The sequence below is a fragment of the Aspergillus undulatus genome (assembly GCF_047715775.1).
Source record: "Aspergillus undulatus strain CBS 261.88 unplaced genomic scaffold BDV17scaffold_1, whole genome shotgun sequence".
NCBI lineage: Eukaryota > Fungi > Ascomycota > Eurotiomycetes > Eurotiales > Aspergillaceae > Aspergillus > Aspergillus undulatus.
Genome location: NW_027396605.1, coordinates 1,354,220 through 1,382,192, shown reverse-complemented (window position 1 = coordinate 1,382,192; position 27,973 = coordinate 1,354,220). Strand labels below are relative to the sequence as shown.

The following is a 27,973-nucleotide window of genomic DNA, read 5'->3' as shown; positions in this document are numbered from 1 at the left end:
CGTTTAGCGTTTAGCGTCACAGGTGCCTTGCAGTATTGTTCCAGATAAGACCTCGAGGGACCGCCAACCCCACTATACCAGAGCTTCGACTGCAAGATCCTCTACGATTGAAATTTATCAACTCCAATATGTCCGGAAAGTCAAGCGCTCCGGGCGGACAGAAAAGCCCAAATGTTGAATTCTGTACTCTGGGCATGTTCATTCTTGGTATGCGTGTCCCAGCTGCTCGATACTATCATGCTTCACTTACTTATCAACCGCAGATGATATCGATTTCGAAGGGTCACAACCGAATGTAAAGAATGTCCTCGGTGGTGCAGCTTCATTCGCGGTCATTGGGGCTCGCCTGGCTGCTGGCAAAGAGCACTCGCGGTCTGTTAGTTGGATTGTTGACGTTGGCTCTGACTTCCCTCCAGAAGTCCTTGACGAGATCAAGTCATGGGATACGGATTGTGTGATTAGGAATGACTCTGGAAGATTGACCACTAGAGCATGGAACGGCTACGGACCCAACGAGAAACGAGCTTTCAAATATTTGACACCGAAAATAAGGTTGGAGCCTGACATGCTTTCCGACTCCCAGGCGTCGTCAAAGACGTTCCACATGGTCTGTTCCTCTTCTCGTTGTATATCTATTGTACGGGATATCCTCCAGCGTCGCAAAGAACTGCAAAACAAAGGAAATCCTCCTTCTGGCCCCCTCGATGATAGACCTATCTTTGTATGGGAACCTGTACCAGATATGTGTACGCCGGAAGAACAAGAGAGATTCTTAGAGGCATGCCGTGGGGTAGACATTGTGAGCCCCAATGATCTAGAACTAGGTATGATGTTCGGGCAACCATCTTGGAGTGAGGAAAGTACTTCCAGCGAGGATATAGTGAAGAACATTCTTGCATCAGGGATTGGGCCCCAGGGAGAAGGGCACTTGGTTATTAGGGCAGGGAAAGACGGTAGTTACTCTTACTCTAGAGGTGGGAGGCTCTGGCTGCCTGCTTATCATCAGCCGTCTGCCTCGGGAAACCCTCTGGTTGTTGACCCAACAGGAGCTGGCAACTCCTTCCTAGGCGCGCTAGCTCAAGGACTGGTGAGCGAAGGTAGAGCTGCCGCCGAGACCATCGATGCAGTTCTTGCGGGGTCTGAGAATTGGCTGAAAGCAATTGAGGCCTGCGGAAAGCATCGGAGTATGCCTCTCGCGCTGATTTGTGCCACGATCGCTGCGAGCTTTGTCGTCGAACAGATTGGCGTGCCCCGCAACTCTACGTCTCTTGAAGGAAAAGAACGATGGAACGGAACAGAATTCACGGAACGTGTCCGTCTGTACACACAGGGATTGTATCGAACACTCGAAGAATCCCCTCAAAAGCACTTGCAGATCAACTGACCGATTGAAAACGCCCTTCTATTGTCGTACAACCCGCATAGATATAGAACATAGACAGACCCCATACTATTCCATCCCCGCAGTTCTCTTCAACACTCCTTATGACTCGTTTTTAGCGGCCTGTTGCCTCTCGTGTTCGATAATCTGCTTGCTCCAGCTAGAAATTGAAGATGCGGATCAGTAAAAGGTTGAAGATAAACGGGGCGAGCAACATCGCAAGGGTGACTGACTATCGGCTGGGGAAGAACCTGCCCGGCTCTGGCATTCTATCCCGGTGCTCGCGTTCTGCGCTGATGCTCCATACCGCAGCGACAATTCCGAGCATGGCCGCGCCGATGATAGCGGTATTAGCCTTCCAGTTTGCAGGTCGAGCGTACCAGCCTCCGGCGGGAGACCAGACTTCCTTGGGGTATCTGGAAGCAATTGGTGAGAATTGGAGCCATTGAAGGCCGAGGGGTATATATGACATACGGGATCTTTCCGCCTCCACCCATTGTGTTTGAGAGGAGTTGTCGTGACTTTAAATAATCAAGGCTGTCAATAGCTTCGGCCGGGAGGTGATGATAATGCCTCGCGGTTCATAGGCCGTTGTCCAATTCCCATCACGTGACTAATATGTCTCCCCGCTGACTAACCCTTCTCACACGACACCCGGATCCCGTGACTTGACTTCCGCCGAAGCTCAACTTTTCTCTGTCCCAAAAGTATAGCGGATCGCACGACAGCCCCCTTCCTCGCTCTCCACCCTTAACATTCTGGGTGTTTGTTTTCCTTTTCCTGATTCAATTCCTGGCTATATGCCTTTTGGGCCGCATAATTGCCCGATGAAGAGGTTAAACCTCCAACGATGGAGCAGTTCGGCCCTGTCGTCGCGAGTTAGGACTGGTAGCCGATTGCCGCAACAATTCTGCGCAAGCAAGCGATTTCAGTCGACAGATACGGCGCCTTCACAGTCCGGGAGTGAAGCAACAGCCCGTCCTCCAGTCTCTCGCCCCCCTCCCAAAATTCGGAAACACAAACTCCCTTCACCCCCCGTCCAGGCCGCACGCGAGTCTGCAAAACTTGCGGCACTTCATGCACGACTCTACCTCCCTTCGCGATTACCGCTCGAAACACTAGCACGATGCTTAGTCCATCCTTCCGCAGACCCGAATCCTCAGTTCAATAACGAATCACTTGCCGTCCTCGGCCACGACCTCCTGTCGAATTATACCTCTGAGCACCTCATTTGCACATACCCCCGACTTCCAATAACGGTCATATTTGCGGCCCTCTATGCTTACCTCGGACCTAAGACTCTAAGCGCAATGGCACGAGAGTGGGGTGTGGAACATGCCGCTGCCCCTGGTGGTGAAGTAGACCCCGGTTTCCTTCAGTATAGCAGACTCCAGCCCGGGACCGACCCAAACGCGGAGCCTCTTGTCGGTACTACAAGGCCCAACGAGGATCAGACACACTGGCGGAAATCGGTTTCCTCCAGTGTCGTTTACGACAACGAGTTCGGTGATCCAGACATGGCAGGCGTATCGCCTTCTGAGTTGGCTTCCAGAGAGCGGCGGAAAGCCAGGCAAGCGACCGGTGAACAAGCCTCGTCATCTTTCGTGCAGGCCACAATTGGTGCCATTTACCTCCACGCCGGCCGAGCAGCCGCGAAGCGTTTCTTCGAACAGCATGTCCTCTCACGACACCTCGACGTCTCAAGCCTGTTCAACTTCTCGCAGCCCAACAAAGATCTAGCCAAGCTCTGTGCGCGTGAGAACTACGAGCCTCCCGTCGCCAAGGTTATCAGCGAAACCGGTCGTCTGAGCAGATCCCCCGTTTTCGTTGTTGGCATCTTCTCCGGACGGGATAAATTGGGCGAGGGCGCAGGCGCCAGTTTGGTTGAGGCTCGGTCGAGGGCTTCCGTGGCCGCTCTCAAGGGATGGTACCTTTACAGCCCGTTGGATGTGCGCGTACCCAGCTCGATGGAGGAGGAAGGCGCTGCTCCTTGGAAGCCAATTCATGTGGACTTGGGTGAGGTGGTTGTATAGATAGATGCCAGTGGCGGAGAATCAGATTCTCTTCTGCACGGTGGATACCTTGTCCACGAGCGAGTTGGCTAGGGTCACTGTGTGCATATGTTTTATCAAATCATTAAGATCGGATCTTGTATAGTATGGGAATTTTATTCTATCTTCTGGTGTCGTTTGCGTTTCACCCTACACTTTCTCTGTTGTTACCATTAGCTCATCAAGCAATTATACATAGACTTGTCTAATATGAAATAAATACACAATTTTCATGTATCCTGTATGACCTTTAGTTCCGTCCCGTCCGTCAGCCATGGCCGTCTCCTACCCTGCTGCCGCTAGTGTTGATATTGCGACTTCGGTTGTTGTGTTTGGATTCTCGCTTCATTGATAGCAAAGGGCGGATACTGAGGTATCGTACATCGGCAGGCATTTCGTCTCTTCAGGGTATGGCTTGCCGTGCGGCATGTATCGTGGGGTGGAAGGCGGCTGGTTTCTCCAAGCTTCAGCTAGCGAATCCCAGGCAGACAACATTTGCAATTATTGTTGCTATGGGTATAGAGAGGCCAATTCCCGCAAACAGGCAAGGAATTGAGTATGGACGACTAATGGTCAAAGGCCGTGGGTTGCTCTTCGTAGGAAAGCCTGGAGGGAACTTGGAAGACTGGGTGAAGTGTGAGTGCTACGGCCTTAACGATGGAGATAGGCTAACCGCGTGACAGCGTTCCAAGGGGCAGAAGGACTTCGCAATTCTCAGCCCCCGGCCCCGGCCTTAAATCCAGCTGTATCGAATCGGTTGAGTCTGGCTCAAGCACAGTTGGCATTGGAGCCTAGTGCCTGGGCAGTACCTACAGACACCATGGTGCAGCACAATAGCCGGGCTTACATCCAGATCAGTGCATGTAGCAGGCAGATATCAGTCGTAAGTACTTCTAATTATCAAAAGGATTCACAATCTCATCTTCCCAGTTCCCCTGGCCGCCAGGATTATCCAGCCAGCGTCCATACTCATCCCACAAGTCCTCAATCTCAGCTTCATACAGCGCCGCCCAGAAACCCTCTTTCTTCTTGACTCCACCCTCCTCCTTCGGCCCTTTCGACTTACCTTCGCCCACGTATCCAACCCGACAAAGCCTGTCATTCAACAACCCCACCGCCCCCCGCCCAACCCGAACATCCTCTAGCCACGCAAGGAAGTACGCGGTGTGCTGATATCCCGAGTCCCACTTTTCCGGTCTCTCCTTCGCAGACATCGGCCGGCTCCAATGCGGCGGGCTCAGCCCCGCCTTGAGACGCACGAAGTCCGCAATACCCTCGATTAGCCCGCCCGGTGCACGCGGGGTAGAGTTATCGGGTTTACCATCGATCGTGGCGCGCGGGGCAGCGTACTGGTAGCAGTGGACGAGCTCGTGCGTGAGCACGCCAACGATCTCGGCCAGCGGGTCGGCTTTGGTACGGCAATGTTGGATGTATGCGAGGGAGATGTGGATTTCTTTGTGGTCGTTGTCAAGTTCCTTTCCCGTTGTGTAGGCAACGCCGCCGATTTCGCGCAGGAGGACGGTGATGGAGCGGGTTGGTGGGAGGGAGGGCTTGAATGTCAACGGTAGCTTTCGTTTTGGGCCTATGGTTGGGGTCGTCGTGTCTGGCGTAGGAGGGGTGTAGAGGTTGTGGATTATAGCATTGAGGGCAGTTTCAAGTGTAGATGCTAGGTCTGGGATCGAAGTGAGGAAGAAATGCGACGCGGGATGGCGGAGACTGTCGATTTCGAGACGCAACTTGGGTGCGGGGAGCTTTGGGGGATGATGGACAGTTGAATCCGTAGCAGTGGGTTGCGTCCCAGAGGGGTCGGTGATCTTTGGTATCGCTGAATGTGTAGCCATGTTGTATTTCAGTTGAAGACCGTGGGCTAGAGCTTGGGGAATGTACTAAAAGTTGGAGGAGTGCTCAAGAATTGTAGTGAGCGGAGACGGTGAGATGCAGCCGCAGCAGCCCGCGGAGACTACTGTAGGCACGGACCGCTACTAGACTTGGCGGTGTCTGGCGCACAGCAACGCTTGTATACTTGATCTCCTACCGTATTATCACTGGAAGCCTTATAGACCGATCAAGTCAGATGTATCTAATATAAGCTTAGTAGTCTGAAGCATGGGGCACTCAGTTTGGGCAGGCTGTATATTTCATGGCCCGAGATGTCGCGTTGATGCTGCCATACAGGCCCGGATGGAGTCAATAAATTAGTATAAATATTGGCAATAAAACCTACAGAGTGCAAGATGGAAGTGTTTGTGCCTCTAACTAGCCTCAGCCTGAGGTCCAAGCCCGAGAAGACGCAGGCGTCTTTGAGCGATGGTCGTCTGTCTTCATCGAGGACATAGTAGTCTGTAGCGCGTCAACTCCAAAGCTCTGACCCCTGTGGACCCACCAGCCTAAGCCCGAATGGAACTAGCAGCACAATTTAAAAGGCACTTCGCAGGACGGTGCCTTATCAACAACAACAGAGAACCACCATCACCGTCTTGCCCCTCGCTCTTTTCACTTCTCACAACACTACCGTTCCTGCGCCCTCGGTCTCCCGAATCCCCTGCATTCATCCGATCCACCCACACTCGCAATACTTCGATCTACGGTCTACGGGAGTTTGGCATCCAACGCTAATCGCCGCGTCCGTGTTTTTATCGGAGATCGTCCACCCCCTCCACCTCTATCCAACTCGCGCTCACTGCTTCACATGCTCGTGGACACGCCAGTCGCTCCTCCCTCGACTTTATACCTGCTTCGCTCTCGATGAGATACTGAGCTGCGACTGCCTCAACTGCGTTGTTGACACAGGTATGTGTCTCCCTCCGTTTTGTTTCTCTCTCCTCTTCTCCCTCCTCTTCCTCAATAAACCGCTCCGTTCCCCATCTTCTATTATGTTCGTTGATCGAAATCGATTACTGACATGGATCTTCGTACCACCAGCTACTTGGCACATGTTGCCTTCCTGACCTTCTTCGTTATCTACTACGAATCCCAGATCTGGAACCTCTTTTTGTCTGTCCTCGGCCTCGCCTATCGCTTCGCCTTGGCCTATGCTTTCTTCGTTCTAGCACGTACCGAGCTCGAATCATTCGTGGCTAGGATGGAGCAGAAGGCTGTGGAGCTTGTCTCTGTGCTGAGAAACAACAACCTGTCGATTGACGCCAAGGTTACCCACCTACTTGGCTTAAAATCTGACATCAAGCAGAAGAATGTTCCGCAGGGAGCAGTGCCTCCGATCTTCGAGGCCTTGCAGGTGTCGATAGCTTCGCCTCATTCTGCCATGTATACGGCAGGATTTTCGACACTCGGTCATTTCATCAAGCGTCTTGTTATTCAGGAAATGCACAATCTCATTTCCTTTTTTGCTAAGGATCTTGTGTCGTGCCTCATGGACCGCCTCAGTGACCACAAGAAGCGCATAAGGGATTTGTCTCAGCAAGCACTTATCGACGTGCAGCCCTTCGCCCCTCAGCAAGTTGAGGATGGCATTCTCACCAGCTTCAAGGCAAAGAGCCCTACTGTCAAGGAGGCGTGTCTCCTTTTGGTTGACGCTGTGAGTTCAATTGATCCGTTTTGTGGCCATAGTCTGACTGTCAACTGCAGATGGGCGAGACCCTCGACCTTCCATTCAGACAGTATGTTCCGGATGTTGTCGCATGCCTCTGCGATCCGCACTACCCTGAAGTTCGTGAGACCGCGAAAAGTGTGCTCATACGTCTGTTCACGTAAGTCCCGTCATCCAAATGTTTCTGTGTTCGAACGAAGACTAATTTCGCGTTAGCGATGCGCCTGGTCATGCCAAGCAGGATCTCAAGCGGCAAATGACCGAGATGGGAATTAAAGACTTCGTTCAGGGCGACATCTACTCTAAGATCGGCCTTGAAGTAGATCATCCTATTGCTCGGCCTGCTTCAACAAGACCGCCTTCGGTCCGACCACCTTCACGTGGCGATGCCATACGTCGGCCACCATCGAGAGGCGATGCCCTCTATCGGCCGCCTTCGAGAGGCGACGTCCTGCATAGGCCGCCTTCAAGGGGTGATGTCCTCCGAAAGGCACCTCCAAAAATGAAACCCACCTCTACCACCACTGATTCCGAATTTGTCACCGGACCCGGCCCGGTCGACCATCATTCCACACAAATCTCCCATCACCATCACAACTTGACTGTCGCCGGACCCGCCCCGGCTGAAGATAGTCACACTCCACTTTATGAATATCCCGTTACTGACGACGTTGCTAATGCACCCGCCCCGGCATTCAACAATGTCAAAGCTCCTAAAGTGGCGAATTCGTTGTTTGATCAACGTACTGCCCCGAAGACTCCGCATTACACCGATCTCGAACATGGCGACAAAGCCGTGCCGCGCGGTGTCGTACCCCGCGATATCTCTTCGGTCCGTGAACTTGAGCAGATCGTGCGCGAGATGCTTCCTTGTTTCGAGGGTAGAGAAGACGAGACCAACTGGCAAAAGCGCGAAAAGAATGTCAAGTTGCTACGCTGCATAACATGGGGCAATGCACCACATGATTTTACTCAGGCTTATCTCAAGGAGATCAAGTCAATGTACGACGGCATTTTCAAGGTCGCCAATTCTCTTCGAACCTCGTTGCAAACGACCGGTCTCTTGACGTTGCAGTCCCTTGCGGTTGTGAATGAGAGTCGGCTTGACCCTTCCATGGACCTTATCATGCCGCACGCGATCAAGCTTTGCTCTACCAAGAAGAAGATAACATCGGAAAACGGCAATCTGACCGTCATAATTTTACTTCAGAACGTGACATGCAACTCGCGTATATTGCAACATGTCCAGTCCGCAGCCTCGGATTCAAACACTAGCTTGCGCCTCTATTCGGCGGGCTGGTTCGCTGTCATCATCAACGGCCAGGAACGGCACAAGACCACTCCCGAGGGCGTGGCGGAGATCGCGCAATGCATCAAGAAGGGCGTTTCCGACGCGAAAGACGATATCCGAGCGGCATACCGTTCTACATTCTGGGATTTTTATAGATTTTGGCCTGACAAAGCTCTCCAGTAAGCTACCGCCGCGTGGGTTTGATTTTCCCAATTCGAACTCAGCTGACAGATCATTAGGATTCTCGAAGAAGTTAACCCTAAAATTCGTTCGATGATCGAGAAGGACCCGGCCAATCAGATGGACGATCCATTCTTCTCGAGTTCGACTTCCTCGCTGCCCAGCAGCACTCCCGGGCGACTGGCCACCAAGGGAGTGATTGCCAGAGGAAAGGCTAGCCTCCCAGCTGTCAAGAACTTTCCACCCCCTGCGATGGCCGGGGACGCCGCGCATCCACACAAAAAGCTTAGACCCGCTGCAACAGCAACACCCACAACATCATTAACGTCAGCACCCATGCGACCGGGCGCCTCAAAACCGCGCGCTGCCCGGAACGACTTGGCTGCTCGCCCAGCTACCGCTACCGGTTTCCACCGCAAGCAGACTGAGAGCACCCCCAGGGGCAGCCCGGTTCGGAAATCGGCAGCCCAACCTTCAACTCCCTCGAAGAGTTCACTCGGCCCTACTCGTCCGCGACAAAAGAGCGACCCCTTGCAGAATGCAAGTCCGGCGAAGATGTCGGCCCATGAAACTATGAGTAAAGAGCCCCATAGTCCAAAGTATCCTTCCAATCATTCTTCCACTCATCCTTATGAAACTATCAATATCCCCAAGAGGCGAACGAAGAAGGACGACGGAGATGTCGTCGGGAACAAAACGGACGAAAACGAACGTAAAAACATAAGCGAAGACACAATTCAAAACAAACTTGAAAACGGAAACGAAAATGAAAGCGCTGCGTCGATGGATACTCCGGTCTCGGTTATCCCGAGCCCGAGAGAAGTGTCTGTGTCGGAGGCAATCGAGGCTGAGGTTGACGTAAAGGAAGCTTTTCGGGGCGCCCCGAGTGACGACAAGGACAACGATGAACGGATTGACGTTGATGAAGAGACTACACCGCCAAAGGCTGTGACCCCCGCGGCGGATGATGAGACTGCAGCATCAAATGCTGCCACATCCGCGGCGGAAATTCTGCTTGCGCAACAAGCATCTTCGGCAGAGGCCAAGGCACCGGAAGTCCCGCCGGTTAGAAAGCGGACCTCGGTGTTATCCGCCAGGGATTGGTCCAGCAGTGCGGATGACGACGATCCTGAGGATTCTGTGTGGGCTGCTCTAGCTACAGCAGCTCGATCTGGGGAACCTGTAACGATGGCAGATGTGCGAGCTGTGCGCCGGATTAGCGATCGCTGGCGCCCTTCTCCCTCGGCGCGACGGGATATCAGCCCTCGTTCTCAAGATCCCGAGCAAGCTCCTGAGATGCTGGTGAAAGCAACTGACCGCATCAAGAGAAGGGATTTGGATATGACGGGCTACCGGAGATTGCAGGGACTGTTGGCATTCCACCAGGACACCTTGTTCAAGGACAGAGAACAGTTTGACGACGTGCTAATGTCACTGCTTGGCGAGTTGAAGACGCCAGCCCTGCCGCTCATTCAGACCATGCCTTTTGGTACGAAGTGGGACTACAAGATCCAGATCTTGTGTACTGTGAAGTGCATGTTCCTTTACGCGAGCAAATACTTTGATGTCAGTTCTCCCTTCATCGTGACGGAGCTCCTCCAGGCCGAGAAACTCGAGGACATGACGCGGCGTTTCGAGAAGGCGGTTGACGGAATGATCGATGATATTGTGGCTCGGAACGAACCATTTTCCATGATCGACTCCGTTCTCTACTTCCTGGGCATGCAGAAAGACCCAGGACACAAGGTTTTCCAGAAGGGTTTCGATGTGATCGGACATGCCCTGGTGAAACTAAACGAGAAGAAACAGAAACTTGATGAAGGCACACTGAAGCGTATTGGTCGATTCGCCGTGAAGTCACTGAAGGACGAGACTCCGGGCGTTCAGCGGAGAGTTGTTGCGATGTGTGTCGAGCTGCGAATGCACGTGGAGGACCAAGACAGATTTTGGGAGATCATGGGGCTCGATGAGATGAAGGAATCTGAGCGGGGTATGAGGGCATTGTTTTACTACTACGAGTCCAAGAAGCGAGCGGGCAAATAGGCAGTTCGGACTTGATTGATTTTGCTCTTCTTTTTTGGCGTTTTGGATGGCATATAAAAAGAGCGTGCTTGGACGTTCTTTTTTTTCTCTTTGCATTTTGGTTTGATTTCTTTTTTGGGTGACTGTTCTATGTTTTCCCGTATATGATATCCCAGTTTTCTTGACTTTTTTTTTATATTCCCGTTGCTATCCTCCCTCCAGCCAGTCGAAAAGTGCTGGCGGGCTTTCATCGACAAGGTTGGAGGAAGGGATGGCAAGCATGTATTTATGTTTACTTGACTTAAAAAGTCAATGAAACTTGTTGATTAAACTCCTCTCCCTTCTACAATATTGTCTGTAGAACATTTCTGGTAAAGGAGGGATACTGAGGAGCTATACATTCATCGACCTAAGCATGTAGGGACGAGCACTACCCGTCAGGTGTACATATTTGTTCGTTCCAGCATGAGAGCATCCAATCTACCAAATACGTCCCGCTTGAAATCGTTGTACGGAGCAAAAGAAGTCCGTCGGGGTTAGGTATTCATATTTCGGCAAAGGCAAGTTTCTAGAGCCTGGAAAAAGACCTCTCATACAACATAACATTCCATCAATCGCAGACAAAAACGTGACCACTGCCCCTAGTTGTAGGACGGAAGCTCCCACTATTGCAGTTGGAAGTACATTGTTTGTAGTGTTCCCGCATGGCCAGCCTGGCTCCCCCGTCCTGGATTTCTGGCTAATAACAATACGTGGATGCCACTGGGAATACGTACCTGACCTGAGAACTGGGGGTGGCTGTTGCGCAAAGAGCAAGGCCGCGAATAGAGAAGAAGGATGTGAGGCGCATTGTTGACTTTAGATGCTGTTAGCAAAGGTCAATGTTTGACGAAGCAGAGAATGTATCGGAAGAGTGTTGTTGAGGAAGAATGATACGGGTCCTGACTTCTGATTGACAAGTGAGGAATGAAATGTTGAGAGGTAGATAGAGGGAGGAACAAGGCGTGGGAACAAGACATCTTATAGCTTTTCGATAAACGACTGGAATGTTGTCTCGCTACGTACTGCAACCGTATGTACACCGAACGGGGGGAGGAATACATGCGTCGCGATCTCAGCCAGCTCCTGCTGTAGATATCCTGCAGGTGTCAAGTTGATAGTTCAATAGTTCATTCCATATGTGACATGCCTTGCATGATAAAGGCACATTCCCTAAGCAGGTACGACGTGAGGGATTCGGAGATGCTCGGTGTAGTCGATGATCTGCATTTGAGTGAGTCCTACATATCAATAAGGAATTGAGGATCCCAGGTGGATGCATGATAATCATGGCATGGTTGCAGTTAATAAATAGCCCGGTTAATCATAAGTATCACCGGTTGTCGAATCTCCACGAACCCTTGATACATGCAATAATACTTTTGACGTGTTTGGTGAGATATGTAGAGTAGCTTCTACTGCTCTTGGCCGAAAGTATTATAGATCAGTACTACATAGTAGATACATTCAGCGAACTGAGCTCGTAGGCACGAGCACCATCTCGTCTTCGTCATGCCTACCCTCGTATTCCTCTCCACTGTCATCACCATACTCATCCTCGACTCCGTTCCTATCTCTATCCTCAACTTCATCCCCACTCACAGCTTGAGTATCGCGAGACGCATTCGTAGAAGTAGGCGAAGGCAGACCAGAGACCTCGATTAGCTCTGTCTCTGTCTCTGCCTCGGTGTCCGTCTCCGACTGTACCTGCGGGCTTGATGAGGGTTGGTGAGCCAATGAAGCAGACGGTGACAAGGGGATAAACGTGCAGGTCCTGACTAGACCTGTAAGGTTTGTGTCGCTGCTGAGAATGTCAGTACCCTTGTCGGTGTCGGTTTGCGTCATGGTGTTTGTGGCGAGGACTTGCCCGCGGAGCCCTAGATTCTGCTTTTGAGTGCTGAAGATTATTGAGGAAGGTCCAGGACGGGGCATGGTAGCGGACGGCGAGTGTTGAGGGCGCTGGGGCGAGGAAGACGAGGACGATTCGGTCGTTGATGGCCGTGGACGGTATTTCAGAGGGACGATTTTCGTGTTCCTCGTTGGGCACATCGAAGCCAATCCAGATCCTGAGTTTGAATTGCGTCTGCGAATTATGCCGGTCAGCTGACGCCGCCGCTGCTGTTGTAGCCGTTGTTGTTGTTGAAGACGCTGGTACTTCAGCTGCAGTTGCTGCACCTGCTCCCTGTATTTTAGGGCAAGTTCCTCGGCAGACAAGAAATCGAGCGGCTTCTCCTTGGTGATGTTCTTCGGAGAAGAAGAGTATTTGTCCTGGCATCTGATGAGATCATACTGGTACTGTTTCCTCTTTGCCGTAGCTCTTTGCTCAGACTCTATAGCGTTTTCTTTAAGGAGTGTGAGCCATTTTGGTTCCTTTGTTGGCTTGCCGTAGCGTTGGCGGTGTTCCAACTCGCTGATATTCGGCATTTGACCGAGCCAATTTATGAAGGCTTGTATTTCGGTCGAAGTGGCCGAGTCGGATGTGGAGGAGGAAGAGGTGGTAAGGGGGTCTGCTTCGTGGGGCGTTGGTCCGATGTCGACATCTGCGAAGGGATTAGGGCCAGGACCACCATCCAAACCAAACCTTGACCAAGACACTTCTTTCCCAGAATTGCGGATGTGAGCCACATCATTTCCCCAAGAGCCCGCGTGCTTCGCCTCGATTTCTCGCCTGCGCAAGAATGCTTTGGCCGCCGTATGCTCAGATCCCTCGCAAGAGAAGAAATCAAGTTCTGGATCCACGGCTTCCCGTAAGCTGCGAAACGTCTGGCGAGAAGTTTTCCGGAAAGCAAGCTGGTGAGATTGGCTCTGGATTCGAGGGCTGTTGTCGATTCTTGAAAGATCCCTTAGTTGCTTTGCTCTCATCGCTTCAAGCTGGGTGTCTTCCAGTTCCATTTGCTCCCGTCGAGATTCCAAGCTGGCGATGACAGCATCGAGCTCGGGGTCTGCGAGACCAAGCAAGCGGCACACGGCAGGGTAGCTGTAGACTTCTAGGAGGTTCTCGATTATTTCGGCTTGCATTCGGTCGGTGAGATCGGTCCATGCTGGGCTTAGATGTCTTGTTGGAGAAGACTAGGAGGTGTCAGCAACACTCAAAAACTTGTGAAGAGCAAACCTACATCAGGTTGTTCAGGCGGCGGCGCGTCCGAGTCAGTATCCGCCATATCTAAATGCATATCACCATATTCGTCGTCGGCTGCAGCAGTAGCCCTTGCTACATTGCTCATCCATACAGTATTCAGATCCCCGTTGCTTGCCATGGCGTTGTCAAGTTCATCCATTGAGATATCCCTGGCCGGAGAAAGAGACGCATCTCTATGACCGTCCGGGCTGGTCAACTGGCTCAGATCGTCCGGTGGCCCCAGAGTGTTTCCGTGACCATTGCCGTCCGATGTATCTCCACCGTTGTGTCCATCCTTCTGGGATTCATCGGGAGCATGAGGTCTATCTAACGTCGGAAATGCAGCGGGAGGTAGGTTCGGATCGAAATCAATGAACTGTGGCCTCGACGTTTTATCACCGGCTCGCGAAGGCTTTTGAGGCATAGGTGAATACCATGGGTCTTGCTCGAGGCGCTGAGGGCTTCGGATGATAGCTCGGAGCTTCATGGGCATGATATGGTACGGTGATCGGGTATGGCGCGGCTATCTCGTGTCCTTCTTGGCGAAAGAGGGAGAGTAAAGAAGGTCGAGATAAGGATAGAGGAAAGACAGAAAATGAGAGAGTGTAGTTGATAAATCATAGACAAAGGAGCGTGAATTCTGCTTATGTTGCCATCAGGGAGTAGAGTGAAGAAACAATGAGATTCATTGATAACGATGTTCTTTGACGGGAAGGAGTAAACATCACAATCAGTGTTCGTAGAGAACTGCTTTGGGAGAACAATTCACTCATCTACGTTGGGTGGACAAGAAGACTGGCTGCCTGTTTTGGCAACCTTATTCAATTCATAAATTTGAAAGTCACTGGGTCTTCCAGTGTTCAAAATCTGCCAAGCGCTAAGAGGAACGAAGATAGGACCCGAGGACAGGCAAGATTAATAGATACACAGAAATAGAAAAAAATGGTACAAAAGACCCTAAAGAATACCGGTCTCTCCGGCGAAGATCTCTAAACTCGCAGCGCAGTGTTACCCCTAACGATCCTGAAATGGCGCCGGAGGTTTCGAAGTCTCCATCTCCCAGTTGTCATAAGAATCCCCCATATCGTCGTCCTCCATTTGATCCGCAAAGCTTCGCTTCTTCGACAGCGCCATCTGCGGCACAGCCAAACTCGAAGACGCGAACGCCCTGCTCGAACTTTCAACATCCTGCTTCGCCTTCAAAACGTCCTCGAACGCCGCTAACATCGGCTTCAACCCATCCTCCATATCGATGCAGAAGCGCTGGGAGTGGATGAAATTCAGCGCCTGGCTAAGGGACATATTAAGCATGACCATGCAATACGCCACCGTGACCAGCGCGGAGTGACCGTTCCCTGTTTCGCAGAACACGAGGACCTTTTTCATTGGCGCTAGCTCGCCAGTGTTGGGATTCACAATAGGATAAACATGGTCGTTGATGCGGCGTATCACTGCGGGCAATCTGGCGATAGCATCTGAGTTATCCGCGATATCGAACGAGTCGGACTCAATCCCCACAGCCTCCGCGGCCTTCTGTCCCGAGTAGAGTCGCGAGTGAGCCAGGCGTTGATCACGCACGCCCAGGAGCAAAGTAATGCCTTCATCTCTCAGCCACTGCTGATTTGATAGATAGCTCCAGGGTCCTAGATAGAGGAACGGCAGTATGCGCTGCGCGGTGCGGCGCAGATTGTAGCTCCATTCAATCTCTGACGGTGGTAAAGCGAAAAGTTCGGGAGTGACGTGCTCAAAAAAACCAGGACTCACGAAGTCGCCTTCGCGATAGCGATGGGATTCAGGCCCGACCTGCTCTGCGGGTGGTGGGGCGTAGCCATTGTAATGGATGTCTGGGTAATGCGCTGTTGAGAGCTTCTTTGTGTAGTTGTGGCTCGGAATGTACTGAGATTCAGGGGTTCCCGACATCGGGGTCTCTGAGCTTGGGTATGCAAAGCCCATTTTTTGGAGTTGAAGGAAACCGGTTTTCTTGGGAGAAGTTGTGTGTTTGATGGGAAGTTTACAAATGGTTCTGGAAAACGACGACTCGGGAACGCCTTGGTTTCCTTGACTGCCTCAGGCGGAAGGCAGTGAATGAAGCCTGAAGCACTCCACCTTTGATTATATCAGTGAATTCAATGAGACTACAGAGCAGATAAATGCGAAAGAAACAATGTTTGGCCCAGTCGTATTATAGTGCTCATCTAATAAGCCAAGAAAGAAGTGCTTTGTTGAACAGGTCCTGCCGCGGGGAAGGCAAAATCTACGGCCGCGCTAAGATTCCCAAGGTACAACAACTTTTCAACCACCAATTATAATACCTCAAGTCTGGAAGATCCATCGAGGGTCATTGTCCCCTTGGAAATCACACTCTGCATCGCCGATATCACCCATCAATGCCTGGAGACCTTCACGTTCTCTGATCTCGGCCTTCTTGGCATTCTCACGGTTGAGGACCTGCCACAAGATGAACACCACGATGATGTTGGCCACAAGATAACCTAGCGCGAACCCATGTCCAAGGAAGTAACGAGGGCTAGTCTCAGTTCGATACAGCTGTGTTCCCAGGACAGCCCCAAGGTTACCGATAGAAATTTGCATGGCGTTGGCAATAGCTCGCTTCGTCTGACCAGAGACGTTGTTGGCGGGCCACGATAGGACAATTGCCACGGCGGGATAAATGCCCGCACAGCAGAAAAACGTTCCAGTATATGAGACGCCGGGTGCTCGTCCGGCGAGAAGAATGACGTAACCTATGCAAGCAATCGCAGAAGATACCATGATGAAGGGGGCTCGACGCTTAGTGCGCTCAGAAAGGATAGCGACAGTAATCGTCGTTACAAACCCTAGTGCGTAAGGGGGAACGGTGAGCAGCTGAGCCTTGGCCGCGCTGTAACCTAATTCCTGGATAATGGTGGGCTGATGATCGTTAGCGGTGCAAAGTGAAAACATGGCAAAGGTGCCTTACCAGGAATAGAGAAAGTGTATATAACGGAAGGGACATTGAGTGGAAACCAAGTCCGTATAACCAGACCTTGGGGTCCTTGACGGCATCCAAGACCGCTGACCATGAGAATTTCTCCTCACGTGTCGCATCATTGTCGTTCTTCAGGCGCCAGGTAATGAAGCTCCGTTCCTCGTCCGTTAAGAATTCCGCAGTGACTGGGTAGTTGTAGACCCAGAGATATGCTAGGGCAGCCACTACTACCGTTAATAGCCCTTCCTGTACCCCGTTAGTGCAGTTCTTGGTGGATATTGTCACCTTTTACGTACTAAAATGAAGATCCACCGCCAACCCGCGTACCCGCCGACGCCATCCATATGTGCAATGCCCTGGTAGAAAGTTAGTATATCGCGCTGCTTCAGTTTCTCTGGTCTAAGCACTAACCCAAGCGAGGATTCCACCAAACGCACCCGCCAGGGAGGCGGCACTGAAGAACAATGCCACGCGGTAGTGCTGTTCGTTTCGCTTATACCACATGGACAGATAGAAGACAACTCCGGGGAAGAGACCACTTTCGGCAACGCCAAGAGCTAGTAAGAGAACGCGTTAGCAGGGCACATTAGGTTGGGTAGACAGGGACGTACCCGTTCGCGAGGTGAGGTAACCGGCATAGTTTTCCACAACACCAAGGACTGTGGCAACGATGCCCCAAACGAGGGTAAGCGTTGGGAGCCATACCCGGGGAGTTGTCCTCTTCAGTATAATATTGCAAGGTACTTCGAACACGACGTAACCGACAAAGTATAGCGTCAGACCAGTGAGATACATGTTTCCAGTCATGCCAACATCATCGGTTAACCCTTCTAGACGAGCATTTCCGACTGTGAACCGCACAAATTAGCATGGGCTATACTCCGATGAGAGGACTTTTTGTTCGTACCGTTACTGCGATCGAGGAATGACAGGAGGTACAAAATCGTTAAGGGCGGGAGGAGTTTGTAGTCGAGCTTTCGGAGGAGTGATTTCTCGTTGATGTCGGCATAATCACTGGCGACGCTGCTTGCCACTGGAGGGCTGTCATACTTTTCGCTTGCTGAGCCTAGCTCAGAACCCTTGACTTCCTTCTCGTCCGCCATCGTTCGTTAAGGGCACGTTGGACCGAAGGACAATGGCCAGGGACGCGGCGTCCGCGGGGAGTGACGAAATAGATTGTTAGAGAAGGATATTCGGAAATCCAACCATGGCGCACTCTGGAACGGTCGCATATTTAAGAGCTGTTAAGGGGTGCCTTGCGCAATGCACATGGCACTGGCAGCGAGCACATCATCATGGGTGCGGTTGGCGCGATGGTGGTTGCGAGTCGCAGAGGTCCATCTCGTGGGGGTCTGAATCAGGCCCGTTCTTCGCAGAGTTGATCCCACATCTTGAAGCATATTAGGAAGATGTTTTGCAATCAGAAGGCCAATGAATGGCAGAGTTGTGATGCGGAAACGACCCTCTGGCGCGGGTGTTGATGAGCAATCCACAACCCGCAATGACGCGATCAAGAACTCCCCTCCAAGCTCTCTGCGCGCTGCGGCCCTGCGTGCCTGCAGCTTCTACCGGCCGAGAAAACTGGAAGAATCCACTTTTCCAGGGTTTAAGTTCCAAGCTAGAAATAATATGGAATAACTGGGATAATAGCTGGGACCGGTGATGTACGAATTTGATGTGAAACAACGCAGGGTGGCTTGGTGCCCGTGCGGACTATGCATAGCTACGGATCGCTTACGGCCATGGATGAAAATCAACACCGGCTCCTCAATCATTCCTCATTGACGTTGATCATGACAAGAATTCTCTGCTGATGTGATTCATGACGGCATAGCAGAGGGTTCTCTCTCACCCGCTAATACTATCAATAACTAAACATATTCGTCCATGGATGGAGCCTTCCTTCCTCCATCCCCCAACTCCAGCTTCCCATCTTAGATACAGAAACTCAGAGCATCAGGCCTTCAACTTGTCCTTGTTCTGTTCCACCCAGTCGAAAAAGCGTGTCGCCGGCCGTTTGAGACACCTCTCAATGTTCGCTCGGACTTCTGGGCTGATGTCCTGACCGTCGCCCAAGTTTTCAAAGCTCTCTGTCATGAATCTCGCTTGCGACTCGGGAATGCCAACCTTTTCGACCATCAATTGCACGCTTTCATCGATACTGACCTTTGTTACTTTCATCGGCTTGTCGATTGCGCGCCCAATGATCTCTATAGCGCCAGCGACGGATAGGTCTGTCTCAGGCCCAACCAGCGACAATGCAGTCTCTTGTTCGCCCTCTAACACCCCGGCCAAGATTGTCCCACAAACCGCGCCAACATCGTCCGGCGATATATAGTCGAACTTCGCGTCAGGAAACGAAATTTTCACTTCACCACATTCGTCAATCTGCTTTTTCCACCAGAACACGTTGGTATTGAAGAATGCAGGCCGGACCGCCACATATCCTTCTGGTCCGAACACATCATCTAGCGAGATCTCGACTTGGGCATGCTCATATGCGATGAAGTTACTTGGCGAGATCGTTCGAATGTCACCTTGCGTACCGTAACTGCTCAAGAGGACGACTTGTTCGATCCCCGCTGCTTTGAGTGCCTCGGCCGTGGACCGCAGGTGATCGGATGAGCCTCCAAGAACTGCATAGATGAAAGCGTGCGTGGCACCAGTCTTGGACACTGCGTCGCGGACGGAATCTGGCTTGTTGAGGTCGGCTTGGACTCTTTCATACCCAGCGGTTTGTTCATCGGTAGTGGTCAAGCCAGGAATGGGCTTCGAGGTATCGCGTAAGGCGAGGAAAACTTTCAACCCGAGGGAATGAACGGTACGTGCAACAGCAGAGCCCACGCCTCCTGTTGCGCCAAAAACAAGGACTTTTCTGGGACTCATTGTGGAAGCGATGGACTTGTGGAAAAGAAAACTGAAGAAGTGCTTGATGATTGAATGTGCTCTGGGAAGCAGATATATGTACCCAACTCTCTTCCAGGTCTTCTCTTATAACTTTCCAGTGCAGAGTAAGACCAGTTATCGAATACTACGCATGACGTTGATCGGTTGTGTCAACTTCCGATCGCCGCCATTTTTTACGAGCGACATTTGTCAGCGATTCGGCCGTCGGGCCCATGACGCGGCGAAATCTTGCGATGCTTTCAAATATAAAGTTCTAGGTGCACAGTTTACGCGATGATTGGAAGTTTGGAGTCAACCATCAATCGAAGAACTCGTGGCCGCGCCGTGGGTCAGTTGACTCAGTTCAGGGACAATCTAGTCCGTCGATTCATCTGCCAGCGCAGCACTGGGAACGCCTTCTGTTCAACCTGTAGACCGTCCAGACCCTGCCAATGTACTCAATTGGGCTGATTATCCTGGATAAATCTTGTCCACAACCGTTTATACCGAGAATGGTACGATCCCTACTCTAGGCTGCACCTGGTTCCGGGGTTATCGCCGATCGGGTCGTCCAGCCAATCAGAGCCTCGGTTTCTTCGGCAAGATTTATCTCCAACTATATCCGAGGCAGGGATGGACTTAGCCCTGAAGGAATCTACTCCAATTACTACCTAGTTACTAGGCCAACACAGGAGAATATATAACTAGACTACCATCGAAGGATTATGCATCCGCCCATCCTCTATAAATTTTTCGAAGTCACATTGGCCCGAGCCTCCAAGTGAACGACACCTATCCGGGTACTTTACAAAACAGCACATTCCCGACCCCATCCTGCAGAGTGCACAGCAACCACAAACACGACGAGTACGAGGTCCAAATATGACAAGCGCCGTCCTACATCGAGATACCCGGTTTGTCCCCAAAAAGGCCATTAGCGGAAAAGGCAGCTATCTCTTTCTTGAAGATGGCACGAAATTTCTAGATTCCACCGGCGGCGCCGCTGTTTCCTGTTTAGGCCATGGCCACGAGGGAGTCTCTCAGGCCATCTTCGACCAGCTCCAGCAAGTAGAGTACTGCCATACAGCGTTCTTCGGCACGGATGTATCAGAAGAGCTCGCTCGGTTTCTCGTTGATTCGACAGGCGGAGTGTTGTCGAAGTTGTTTGTTGTGAGTTCTGGTGTGTCCATGTTCCTGTCTTCCCTTTTATCCTTGCTATTATCCCCCTCCTAGAATGCTAGTCTAATAAAATACAGGCTCCGAAGCCGTCGAAGCAGCTCTCAAGCTCGCCCGCCAATACTTCCTCGAGCTACCAATCCCCCAGCCCCAACGAACACGGTTCATCGCCCGCAAACTCTCCTACCACGGCACCACACTAGGCGGCCTCGGAGTCGGCGGCCATGTCACCCGTCGCCAACCATTTGAGCCTCTGTTATGTGCCAACACTTCTCACGTATCACCCTGCAACGCTTACCGAGGAAAGAACAATGGTGAGTCAGACGCCGAATATGTCGCGCGACTTGCGGACGAACTCGACGCGGAGTTCCAGCGCGTTGGACCAGATACCGTTTGTGCTTTTATCGCGGAGCCAGTTGTCGGGGCAGTGCGTACCACCCACTCAGTTTCTTGCCCTATTCCTCCAGTTACGATACTGACATCGGCATCAAAGGCCCTAGGCTGCGTCCCCGCCGTCCCCGGCTACTTCGCCGCCATGAAATCCGTGTGCGAAAAATACGGGGCGCTACTCATTCTCGACGAGGTAATGAGTGGGATGGGCCGCTGCGGGACCCTCCACGCCTGGCAGCAGGAAGACGTCGTTCCTGAGTTGCAGACAGTCGGGAAGGCATTGGGAGGCGGATACGCGCCTGTTTCGGGTCTTCTGATCGCTGATAAGATCGTACAGGCGCTTGACAATGGAACGGGGGCATTCCGGCACGGCCAGACGTACCAGGGGCATCCGGTTAGTTGTGCGGCTGCGTTGGCGGTGCAGAAGGTGATTCGGGACGAGGGATTGTTGGAGAATGTCAGAGCTATGGGGGCTTATCTTGAGGAGAGACTTAGGGATGTTCTTGGAGGAAGGGAGTATGTTGGGGACATTAGGGGAAAGGGGCTGTTTTGGGGGGTAAGTATCGACCGTAATCTCTTTCACCTACTACTTGCTAGAATAGGGGCTAACGGGGCGGGTGGTTGATGGACAGATTGAATTCGTCAAAGACAAAGTCACAAAAGAGCCGTTTGACACTGAGGCCGCAGTAGCGTTCCGTATACAGGAATCAGGTCTTAAGCCGGAATTCGGTATCTCGCTGTATGCTTCGTCAGGAACTGTTGATGGCATCCGGGGCGACCATGTTATCCTTGCGCCGGCCTATAATATTACGAAGGAGGAGATCGATACTATTGTGGAAACAACGGCAAGGGTTCTTGATGAGGTGTTTGCCCATATTTAGGGTTAGACCTAGCTATGTAGTGGACAGTGAAGACTATGAATTCATGTTGAGTCTTTGGATAATATAAGATTGAAGTACATCTGTGACTATCGTACGGTACAACGCTAAGCAGACCTAAGCTTTAGCCTCAACCTCCACCCCTTGTGAAATGACATCCTCCTTCCCTCCACCATTCGTATTCGTACTCGAAAAGGCCTTAGACTTCCCGGAATCCACCGACCACATACTCGCAACCGTCTCAACAGCCCGCTCAATCACAACCCTCACTCGATCCCTCAGCACCGCATTCGCACACTCAACCTCCAGGTCCTCCAGCCATACCCGCGCAACATGCTTATCGACCTTGATCTCAATACCTGGGACCGGGATGCCCAGTGCTTGGAGACGGGCTAGCTCTGCAGCTTCGAATTTAGCCGTCGTTGCGGGGTCCCGAGGTTCAGTTTCAGTGTCTGCAGCTTTTTCTTCAGAGGTTGACGGAGTAGCCTGCTTGGACTCCGATTGGGCTGTCGTGCCGTTTGTCGAAGTGGATGCGTTTGTGGAGGGGAGGCGCGGGCGCTCGATGGGGGCTATTTCGGAGCCGAATTGCGCTTCGAGCATCATGAGGAGGCGCGCGAAGCGTTCTTCTGGGTCTTGCGCCGCGTGAGGGTTAGGGGGGTCTAGGGTGGCGATCTCGTCGTGATGGTGGTGGTGGTGATGCTTATTATGTTTTGCGGATTCTAGAGATGGAGGTGTTAGCGGGGGACAATGATACGCATAGGATAGGGTCGTTGCAGTTGAGACGTACGTTTCACTGAAGCCGGGCTACTTTCCACGGTGAGAAGAACAGCCATGACTGCGTCGGCTACACCATCGTTCATCATGTTTCCTTCCCACTGTAGCTCGACCTCGCGGGTTCGAGGGTGGTAGCGAATAATCACGCTGCCCATGATTAGGTATGTTTGGGGCTCTTCCATGGGAATCTCCTCGTCGGCAGCCTCCTCTTTAGGTTGCTTCTCTCCATTGGCATCTTCGCCCTCTTCCTTCTTAGTCTCCTCATCATTACCGATCTTCTCAATGGCACCGAATGTACCTTCCAAGGCCCACTTGATCAGATCCATACTAGCCGAGCTCAATGTAATGTGTTGCTTGCAGGTGATAGTTGTGGTCGCGAGACCAGCGTATTCGCGGAGATCATCAGGTGCCATCAATGACAGATCGAAGCCGTTTTGGACGAGGACTCCTGCCATGACTGGGCCGTCTTCTTGCTCTGAGGGAAGGGTGGTCTGCGCTAGTTTGCCGACGACCTTGACGATTTTGTCTTTCCGGAAGGGAATTCGGACTTCGTCGCAGTTGGCTGGGGTGTAGACTTTCACCTTCACTGTCTTGTCTGCGTTGAGACTGAGCAGTTTTGACTTTAGTCGCATCATTTGGTGCTTCTCGCCGTGGACTAGGATCTACCAAGGGGTTAGCATTGATGGAAAGGTTGATAAGGGAGGAAGTTACGTACCACGACCGGTGCTGCTACTTCTTCGATGAAATTCCGGTTCTCGACACCATCGACGTGTGCGGCAAAAGATACTTCATCGACTGTGCATCGTCTGGGAATCATGATCTTCTGTTCCTCGTCATTGCCATTCATGCGGGTTCTTCCCATGCCGGTGGCCGCTCGCGACATCACAGCATGGATCTGATCAGGTTCATTGAGCAACATCTTGGCCATTGTGCCCTCCACGCTGTAACCCGTCATGACAACACCGTTGCGCTCGTTCGGAGCCCACCGCTCCAATAGCTCGCGGCTAGTACCCGTCTGTAGCATACCAGGGGAAGCTAGCATAACACAGCCCCCAACGTCATCGAATCGCTCAAGGCTGCGTAGACTTCGGACAAACCTAAAGTCCCAGGGTCCGGCGCTGACACTTTTGTCGCCGCTAGCTTCAGCTTCTGCCATTCGTTGGCGGAAAAGTCGTTTGATGTTATCGTTCATTGCTCCGATATATGTTTGATAGACGACCATACAACGTCTAGCCGTGTTACCAATGTAGTAGATGGGGACCTTTTGCAGTTCCGGGTGTGTTTCCCAGTATTCGTCGAGAATGAGGAGTAGCTCCTGTGCACGGCCGAGCGCGAAGACTGGCATGAGGACTCGTCCTCCACGATTTAATACCCCGGTTATAGACTTCATTAGGGCTGCCTCGCGCTCAAGTCGAGGCGGGTTGGACGAGATTCCGAACGTAGACTCAGTAATGAGGACGTCAATCTTCACCCCTCGAGGGACCTCAGCTGGGATAAGATGGCGATCCTCTTCTCGAGAATAGTCGCCCGTAAAGAGGATGTTTAGGCCCGCAATTGAGACTAGGAACATAGCAGCCCCGAGAACGTGGCCAGCGGGAAATGGAGTAATGCGAATGCTGTTTATAGTGTGGGTAGTGTTGAAATCGATGGTCTCGATCAGCGGGAGTGTAGAAAGGTGATCGTGCTCAGTATATAGGGTGGTCCGCTGGTCTGACGAGGAGGCTGTGTTGTTGACTCGCACGTTATCCTGGATTAACCATTTGTATATAGCCTTGGTCGCATGTGTCATGAAAACACGGCCCTTAAAATTCGTCTTGCTGAGAACGTAAGGAAGCGCGGATGAATGGTCGACGTGAAAACTGCATTGCGATGAAACTTGCATTAGTCGTTTGTTGCTTGAAAAGAATGACCGCGATCAATGAGCCCAGGGCCAGGAATGATACAAATACAGCGGATGGGACACGGAATACAAAATGGATTGAATTGTATTGCGCTTCTTGTATACATGATAAAAGCAGGGGCCGGAGTGCCAGAAGAGCTATTCCACCATTGATCTCCGATGACTCTGTCGTCGTGCCATTACCCACAAGGCGTCGAAGTACGCTCCGGCATCCAGGAACCCCAACGATGAAAAGGGAAGAGAGAAAAAAAGAAGACTAGGTGGTCCACGTACTGGCTGATCAAAAGTATATCCACCGTGCTCAGGTCGAACTCGTCAAAGAAGGGAAGAGCAGAGAATCCCTCTTTCGCAGGATGCATACCGGCATCGAGCTAGGCTCGGATTAGAAAGTTCCAGAGGAAGATTTGACGGGATACACACCATGACAGTCTTTCCCTTATACTGAATGATATGACATGACCTTCCGACCTCGTTACCGCCACCCAAGCAGTAAAAGGCCAGTTCATCCGAGGGGTCAACAGGCTCGTCGTCGGCGGCGTTCATCGCCGCGGCTTTTCGCTTTGTCGCCATGGTGAGACGCGTCCAAAGTATCGACGCTCACACTCAATAGTGTATGCGGCTTATTAGTAGTAAAAAGGATCGTGTGAAACAAGTAAGAAATAAACAATCAATGGGGAGAGCGCCGCCTTGAATTGATCGAAGGGTCTCAGTTCGCGCGGAGCTCGCGAGCCATGGCATGCGCTTGTGGCAAAGCACAAGATCTTCAAACGCAACAAAGCAGAGAAGAAAGAAGACGACTATTGAAGCCGACCAGAAAAATTGATTGAATCTCGTCGCTTATCGCCTGCCTGGAACTGGACAACAATAACGATGCGTTCTTTCAAGGAGATGGTGGATGGTGCTTTTGTCTTACCTAATGTACACGTGATCTTCTGCCGGGTGCTCGTCGCGGAAGCAAAACCTCGACAAGCCAGAGCTCCCTTTCCGTGCGCGCAGCATCCCATCAACGCCAGTTTTCCGCCGCGTAACCGGCCCTACACTTGATCAACGCCTTCCGCCGACAGACTATCGCGACTCTATTGTGGACCCGATGTCTTGAGATGGTTACAGTGGCGGCGGCGGCGGTTATCAGCAGTCCGCATCACGGTCCGACTCACGCGCGAAGCAGCATCGAGTGCTGGACAACTTTCGATCGAACACTATCGCATAAGAACATATAATCTGCTCACTTGCCGGGGGCCGTAGCCATCATGGCGCAAACGCAACCCCAGCAGTTTTCGCAATCCTTCTCACCTCCGGGTTCCTCTCCCTCACCCGCTCCCTCGCCGGTTAATGGAAGTGTTCCACCACCGAACAAACGGCAGCGTCTATCCCCTCACCCTCAATCCGCTCAGTCACCTTACGCGTCACCAAGCTTTGGAACCTTGCAACTACCACAAAACCAACCGATTTCCGTGAATGGGCCGAACGCGAATGGGTTAACACAAACACCACCACCCCCACCACCCGGCACCATGGGCCCTCCCTCGCGACCCGTCGACAAGCCCACTGATGCAGCCGATCTGACAGATGTTTTAGCCTCGTCTGGTATTGACGTGAGGGAGGAAGAGGCTTTTCTCACTAGCAGTTACTCTGCCCCCGGCGTACAGGCGCAACAGCAACCTCGACCTCAGCAACCACTTCCTCAACAACAATCACAGCCGCCTCCGCTCAATACGTCTTTCGCCTCACAAGCATCTACTACTGGGACAGTATCTACTCCAACAAGTTTCAGTGAACCCTCACAGTACAAAACTTCAGGCACGCGAGAATCCTTCTATACCGAGCCATCAACCCAACCTCCCGCCGCTTTCGTTGATCCCAATGAGCCGAGGCGAGAAGACACTGAGGCAGCTAGACGTGCGCAGTATCACTTACAAGAACCGTTTCTGTTAACCAAGGTTTTGGAGCAGAAGCTCCAGAGACGTGGGTTTGAGCTTGGGGTACGCATACCCGCTGAAGGGTTGTTCCACCCAGTGCCTGGTCGTCCACAGCCTATCGAGGTCACTGGTCCTGATGGCTCATCGGTTGTGCGAACTGGTCAGACCATTCTAAACCAGGAAGGTGCGCCATTGGTGGATATACTGAATCTAATGTCCATATCATGCGAGGAGCGACTGCGGACTGTGATTGATTATTCTTCCTCGCTCGCAAAGAGCAGGCGAGCCCACTCACATGGAAGGGTCCCGATTGAATACAAGGACATAGCCTCAGCAAGCGATGGCGCTAATGGTGAAGGCGACGGTCCTCAAACGCCATCCTTGAAGAGTAAAGACTCACGCTTCCCAAAAATGAGAAGTTAAGCTGACGAACCTGTGTTTAGGGCCAAATCCGGAGACCCAGCCCGCAACTAAATCGCTTTCAGATAAATGCCGTCTTCTGGTCGATAAGGATGCCTCTTATGAGGAGGCTCGAGCAGCTAAACGTGCGAAGCGCAGCGCAAGTGCTATACTAGGGGAGAATGGCACGCCCAGATCTGATTCAGTGGATATACCTGGGTCTGGTGTTTCAACACCTATCGGAGAGAGGGCTCCAAGTCTCGACAAGAAAGGAATGTCAAAGAAAGAAGCCAAGAAGTTGATCGATGCCAAAGCAAACGAAGTACAGCAACATCAGCAATCTGTCGAAACAGCACGCATGGCCACTCAGACTATGATGTCGGGAGGCATGTTCGGGAAAAAGAAGACATATTCCTGGCTTCAACGTGGTCCGTTTACCGGAAGTGGCTTCTCGACGCCATCACGTATCAACCCGCCCACACCAACCGCCAGTGCAGAAAAGGCACTACGTCCTGGGGAGCCTGCAACTGTTCCAGTCAAACGGTTGGGAACCTGGCGGGAGGACGAGGAGAAGGGCGCTGGGATTCAGGTCCGGGATATCCTTTTCATGCTGGAACTCGACGGGCGAGCATCTAGACACATTCAAAAGGCATACTCGAAAGACCTGAAGGAAGATAAAACGGACTAACCCTGGCTATTTGGCTGGCGGCCTTTCCGTTTCAACAGTCTCGTGATTATTTTGCTGCGACATTCTCTTTCAATTCCGCATGGGCACTGCGCAGGACCGCGGTTTTCTTCTGGCGTTGAGGTACATACGGGGGGTTCATATCTATGTGTCTCTAATTCGTATTTTCCTCTTGCATCTCTTCGCCGTTCAGTCTGAGCGATTCCTGGATCATTGCATCGATTTAGGCTGTTTTGCCGCCCCCTTCACCGTCTATCATGTTTAATTGACACGCATGGAATTCGGCAAGAAAGTCGTCTTTTGAACTTACCATCGACCTTTTTGGTATCATTCTATAATGCAAGGGAATAAAAAAACTTCCAAAGTATA

At 51.8% G+C, this 27,973-nt stretch overlaps 12 protein-coding genes across 12 annotated transcripts; 5 read left to right on the top strand and 7 right to left on the bottom strand.

Annotated features, from left to right (window-relative positions):
- Nucleotides 1–89: 89 nt before the first annotated feature.
- Nucleotides 90–1,473, top strand: BDV17DRAFT_10292 (ribokinase family protein). The gene is made up of 2 exons (XM_073753710.1): nt 90–207; nt 264–1,473. The coding sequence occupies exons 1-2, from the start codon at nt 129–131 to the stop codon at nt 1,382–1,384; spliced, it is 1,200 nt and encodes a 399-aa protein (XP_073621417.1). The 5' UTR covers nt 90–128; the 3' UTR covers nt 1,385–1,473.
- Nucleotides 1,299–1,926, bottom strand: BDV17DRAFT_249606 (uncharacterized protein). The gene is made up of 3 exons (XM_073756241.1): nt 1,856–1,926; nt 1,615–1,797; nt 1,299–1,541 (listed from the first exon to the last, which is right to left on the bottom strand). Exons 1-3 carry the CDS (start codon nt 1,876–1,878, stop codon nt 1,484–1,486), a joined length of 264 nt encoding a protein of 87 aa, XP_073621416.1. The 5' UTR covers nt 1,879–1,926; the 3' UTR covers nt 1,299–1,483.
- A 174-nt stretch (nt 1,927–2,100) lies between these two features.
- BDV17DRAFT_249605 (mitochondrial 54S ribosomal protein mL44) lies at nt 2,101–3,627 on the top strand. Its single transcript, XM_073756240.1, has one exon. It carries the CDS (start codon nt 2,182–2,184, stop codon nt 3,412–3,414), a length of 1,233 nt encoding a protein of 410 aa, XP_073621415.1. The 5' UTR covers nt 2,101–2,181; the 3' UTR covers nt 3,415–3,627.
- Nucleotides 3,628–4,199: 572 nt separating this feature from the next.
- On the bottom strand, nt 4,200–5,339 carry BDV17DRAFT_249604 (basic secretory family protein). Its single transcript, XM_073756239.1, has one exon. The coding sequence runs from the start codon at nt 5,271–5,273 to the stop codon at nt 4,326–4,328; it is 948 nt and encodes a 315-aa protein (XP_073621414.1). The 5' UTR covers nt 5,274–5,339; the 3' UTR covers nt 4,200–4,325.
- Nucleotides 5,340–5,903: 564 nt separating this feature from the next.
- On the top strand, nt 5,904–10,785 carry BDV17DRAFT_249603 (uncharacterized protein). The gene is made up of 5 exons (XM_073756238.1): nt 5,904–6,222; nt 6,355–6,967; nt 7,018–7,139; nt 7,196–8,449; nt 8,510–10,785. Exons 2-5 carry the CDS (start codon nt 6,515–6,517, stop codon nt 10,491–10,493), a joined length of 3,813 nt encoding a protein of 1,270 aa, XP_073621413.1. The 5' UTR covers nt 5,904–6,222; nt 6,355–6,514; the 3' UTR covers nt 10,494–10,785.
- Nucleotides 10,786–11,978: 1,193 nt separating this feature from the next.
- On the bottom strand, nt 11,979–14,122 carry BDV17DRAFT_286271 (uncharacterized protein; the record flags this gene model as incomplete). The annotated part of the gene is made up of 2 exons (XM_073760870.1): nt 11,979–13,580; nt 13,628–14,122. 2 exons carry the CDS (start codon nt 14,120–14,122, stop codon nt 11,979–11,981), a joined length of 2,097 nt encoding a protein of 698 aa, XP_073621412.1.
- A 260-nt stretch (nt 14,123–14,382) lies between these two features.
- BDV17DRAFT_10157 (dual specificity protein phosphatase family protein) lies at nt 14,383–15,726 on the bottom strand. Its single transcript, XM_073753694.1, has one exon. The coding sequence runs from the start codon at nt 15,580–15,582 to the stop codon at nt 14,644–14,646; it is 939 nt and encodes a 312-aa protein (XP_073621411.1). The 5' UTR covers nt 15,583–15,726; the 3' UTR covers nt 14,383–14,643.
- A 1-nt stretch (nt 15,727) lies between these two features.
- BDV17DRAFT_10172 (allantoate permease family MFS transporter) lies at nt 15,728–17,931 on the bottom strand. The gene is made up of 6 exons (XM_073753700.1): nt 17,505–17,931; nt 17,209–17,445; nt 17,009–17,154; nt 16,894–16,953; nt 16,589–16,843; nt 15,728–16,539 (listed from the first exon to the last, which is right to left on the bottom strand). Exons 1-6 carry the CDS (start codon nt 17,698–17,700, stop codon nt 15,943–15,945), a joined length of 1,491 nt encoding a protein of 496 aa, XP_073621410.1. The 5' UTR covers nt 17,701–17,931; the 3' UTR covers nt 15,728–15,942.
- Nucleotides 17,932–18,462: 531 nt separating this feature from the next.
- Nucleotides 18,463–19,924, bottom strand: BDV17DRAFT_10242 (NmrA-like family protein). Its single transcript, XM_073753707.1, has one exon. It carries the CDS (start codon nt 19,481–19,483, stop codon nt 18,554–18,556), a length of 930 nt encoding a protein of 309 aa, XP_073621409.1. The 5' UTR covers nt 19,484–19,924; the 3' UTR covers nt 18,463–18,553.
- A 267-nt stretch (nt 19,925–20,191) lies between these two features.
- On the top strand, nt 20,192–21,987 carry BDV17DRAFT_10180 (aminotransferase, class III). Its single transcript, XM_073753702.1, has 4 exons — nt 20,192–20,663; nt 20,740–21,086; nt 21,153–21,605; nt 21,682–21,987. The coding sequence occupies exons 1-4, from the start codon at nt 20,366–20,368 to the stop codon at nt 21,928–21,930; spliced, it is 1,347 nt and encodes a 448-aa protein (XP_073621408.1). The 5' UTR covers nt 20,192–20,365; the 3' UTR covers nt 21,931–21,987.
- A 57-nt stretch (nt 21,988–22,044) lies between these two features.
- ysh1 (cleavage polyadenylation factor subunit YSH1) lies at nt 22,045–25,171 on the bottom strand (the record flags this gene model as incomplete). The annotated part of the gene is made up of 5 exons (XM_073760869.1): nt 22,045–22,646; nt 22,715–23,363; nt 23,417–24,560; nt 24,875–24,972; nt 25,022–25,171. 5 exons carry the CDS (start codon nt 25,169–25,171, stop codon nt 22,045–22,047), a joined length of 2,643 nt encoding a protein of 880 aa, XP_073621407.1.
- A 340-nt stretch (nt 25,172–25,511) lies between these two features.
- BDV17DRAFT_10141 (uncharacterized protein) lies at nt 25,512–27,717 on the top strand. The gene is made up of 2 exons (XM_073753690.1): nt 25,512–26,908; nt 26,964–27,717. The coding sequence occupies exons 1-2, from the start codon at nt 25,852–25,854 to the stop codon at nt 27,605–27,607; spliced, it is 1,701 nt and encodes a 566-aa protein (XP_073621406.1). The 5' UTR covers nt 25,512–25,851; the 3' UTR covers nt 27,608–27,717.
- The last annotated feature ends 256 nt before the right edge of the window (nt 27,718–27,973 follow it).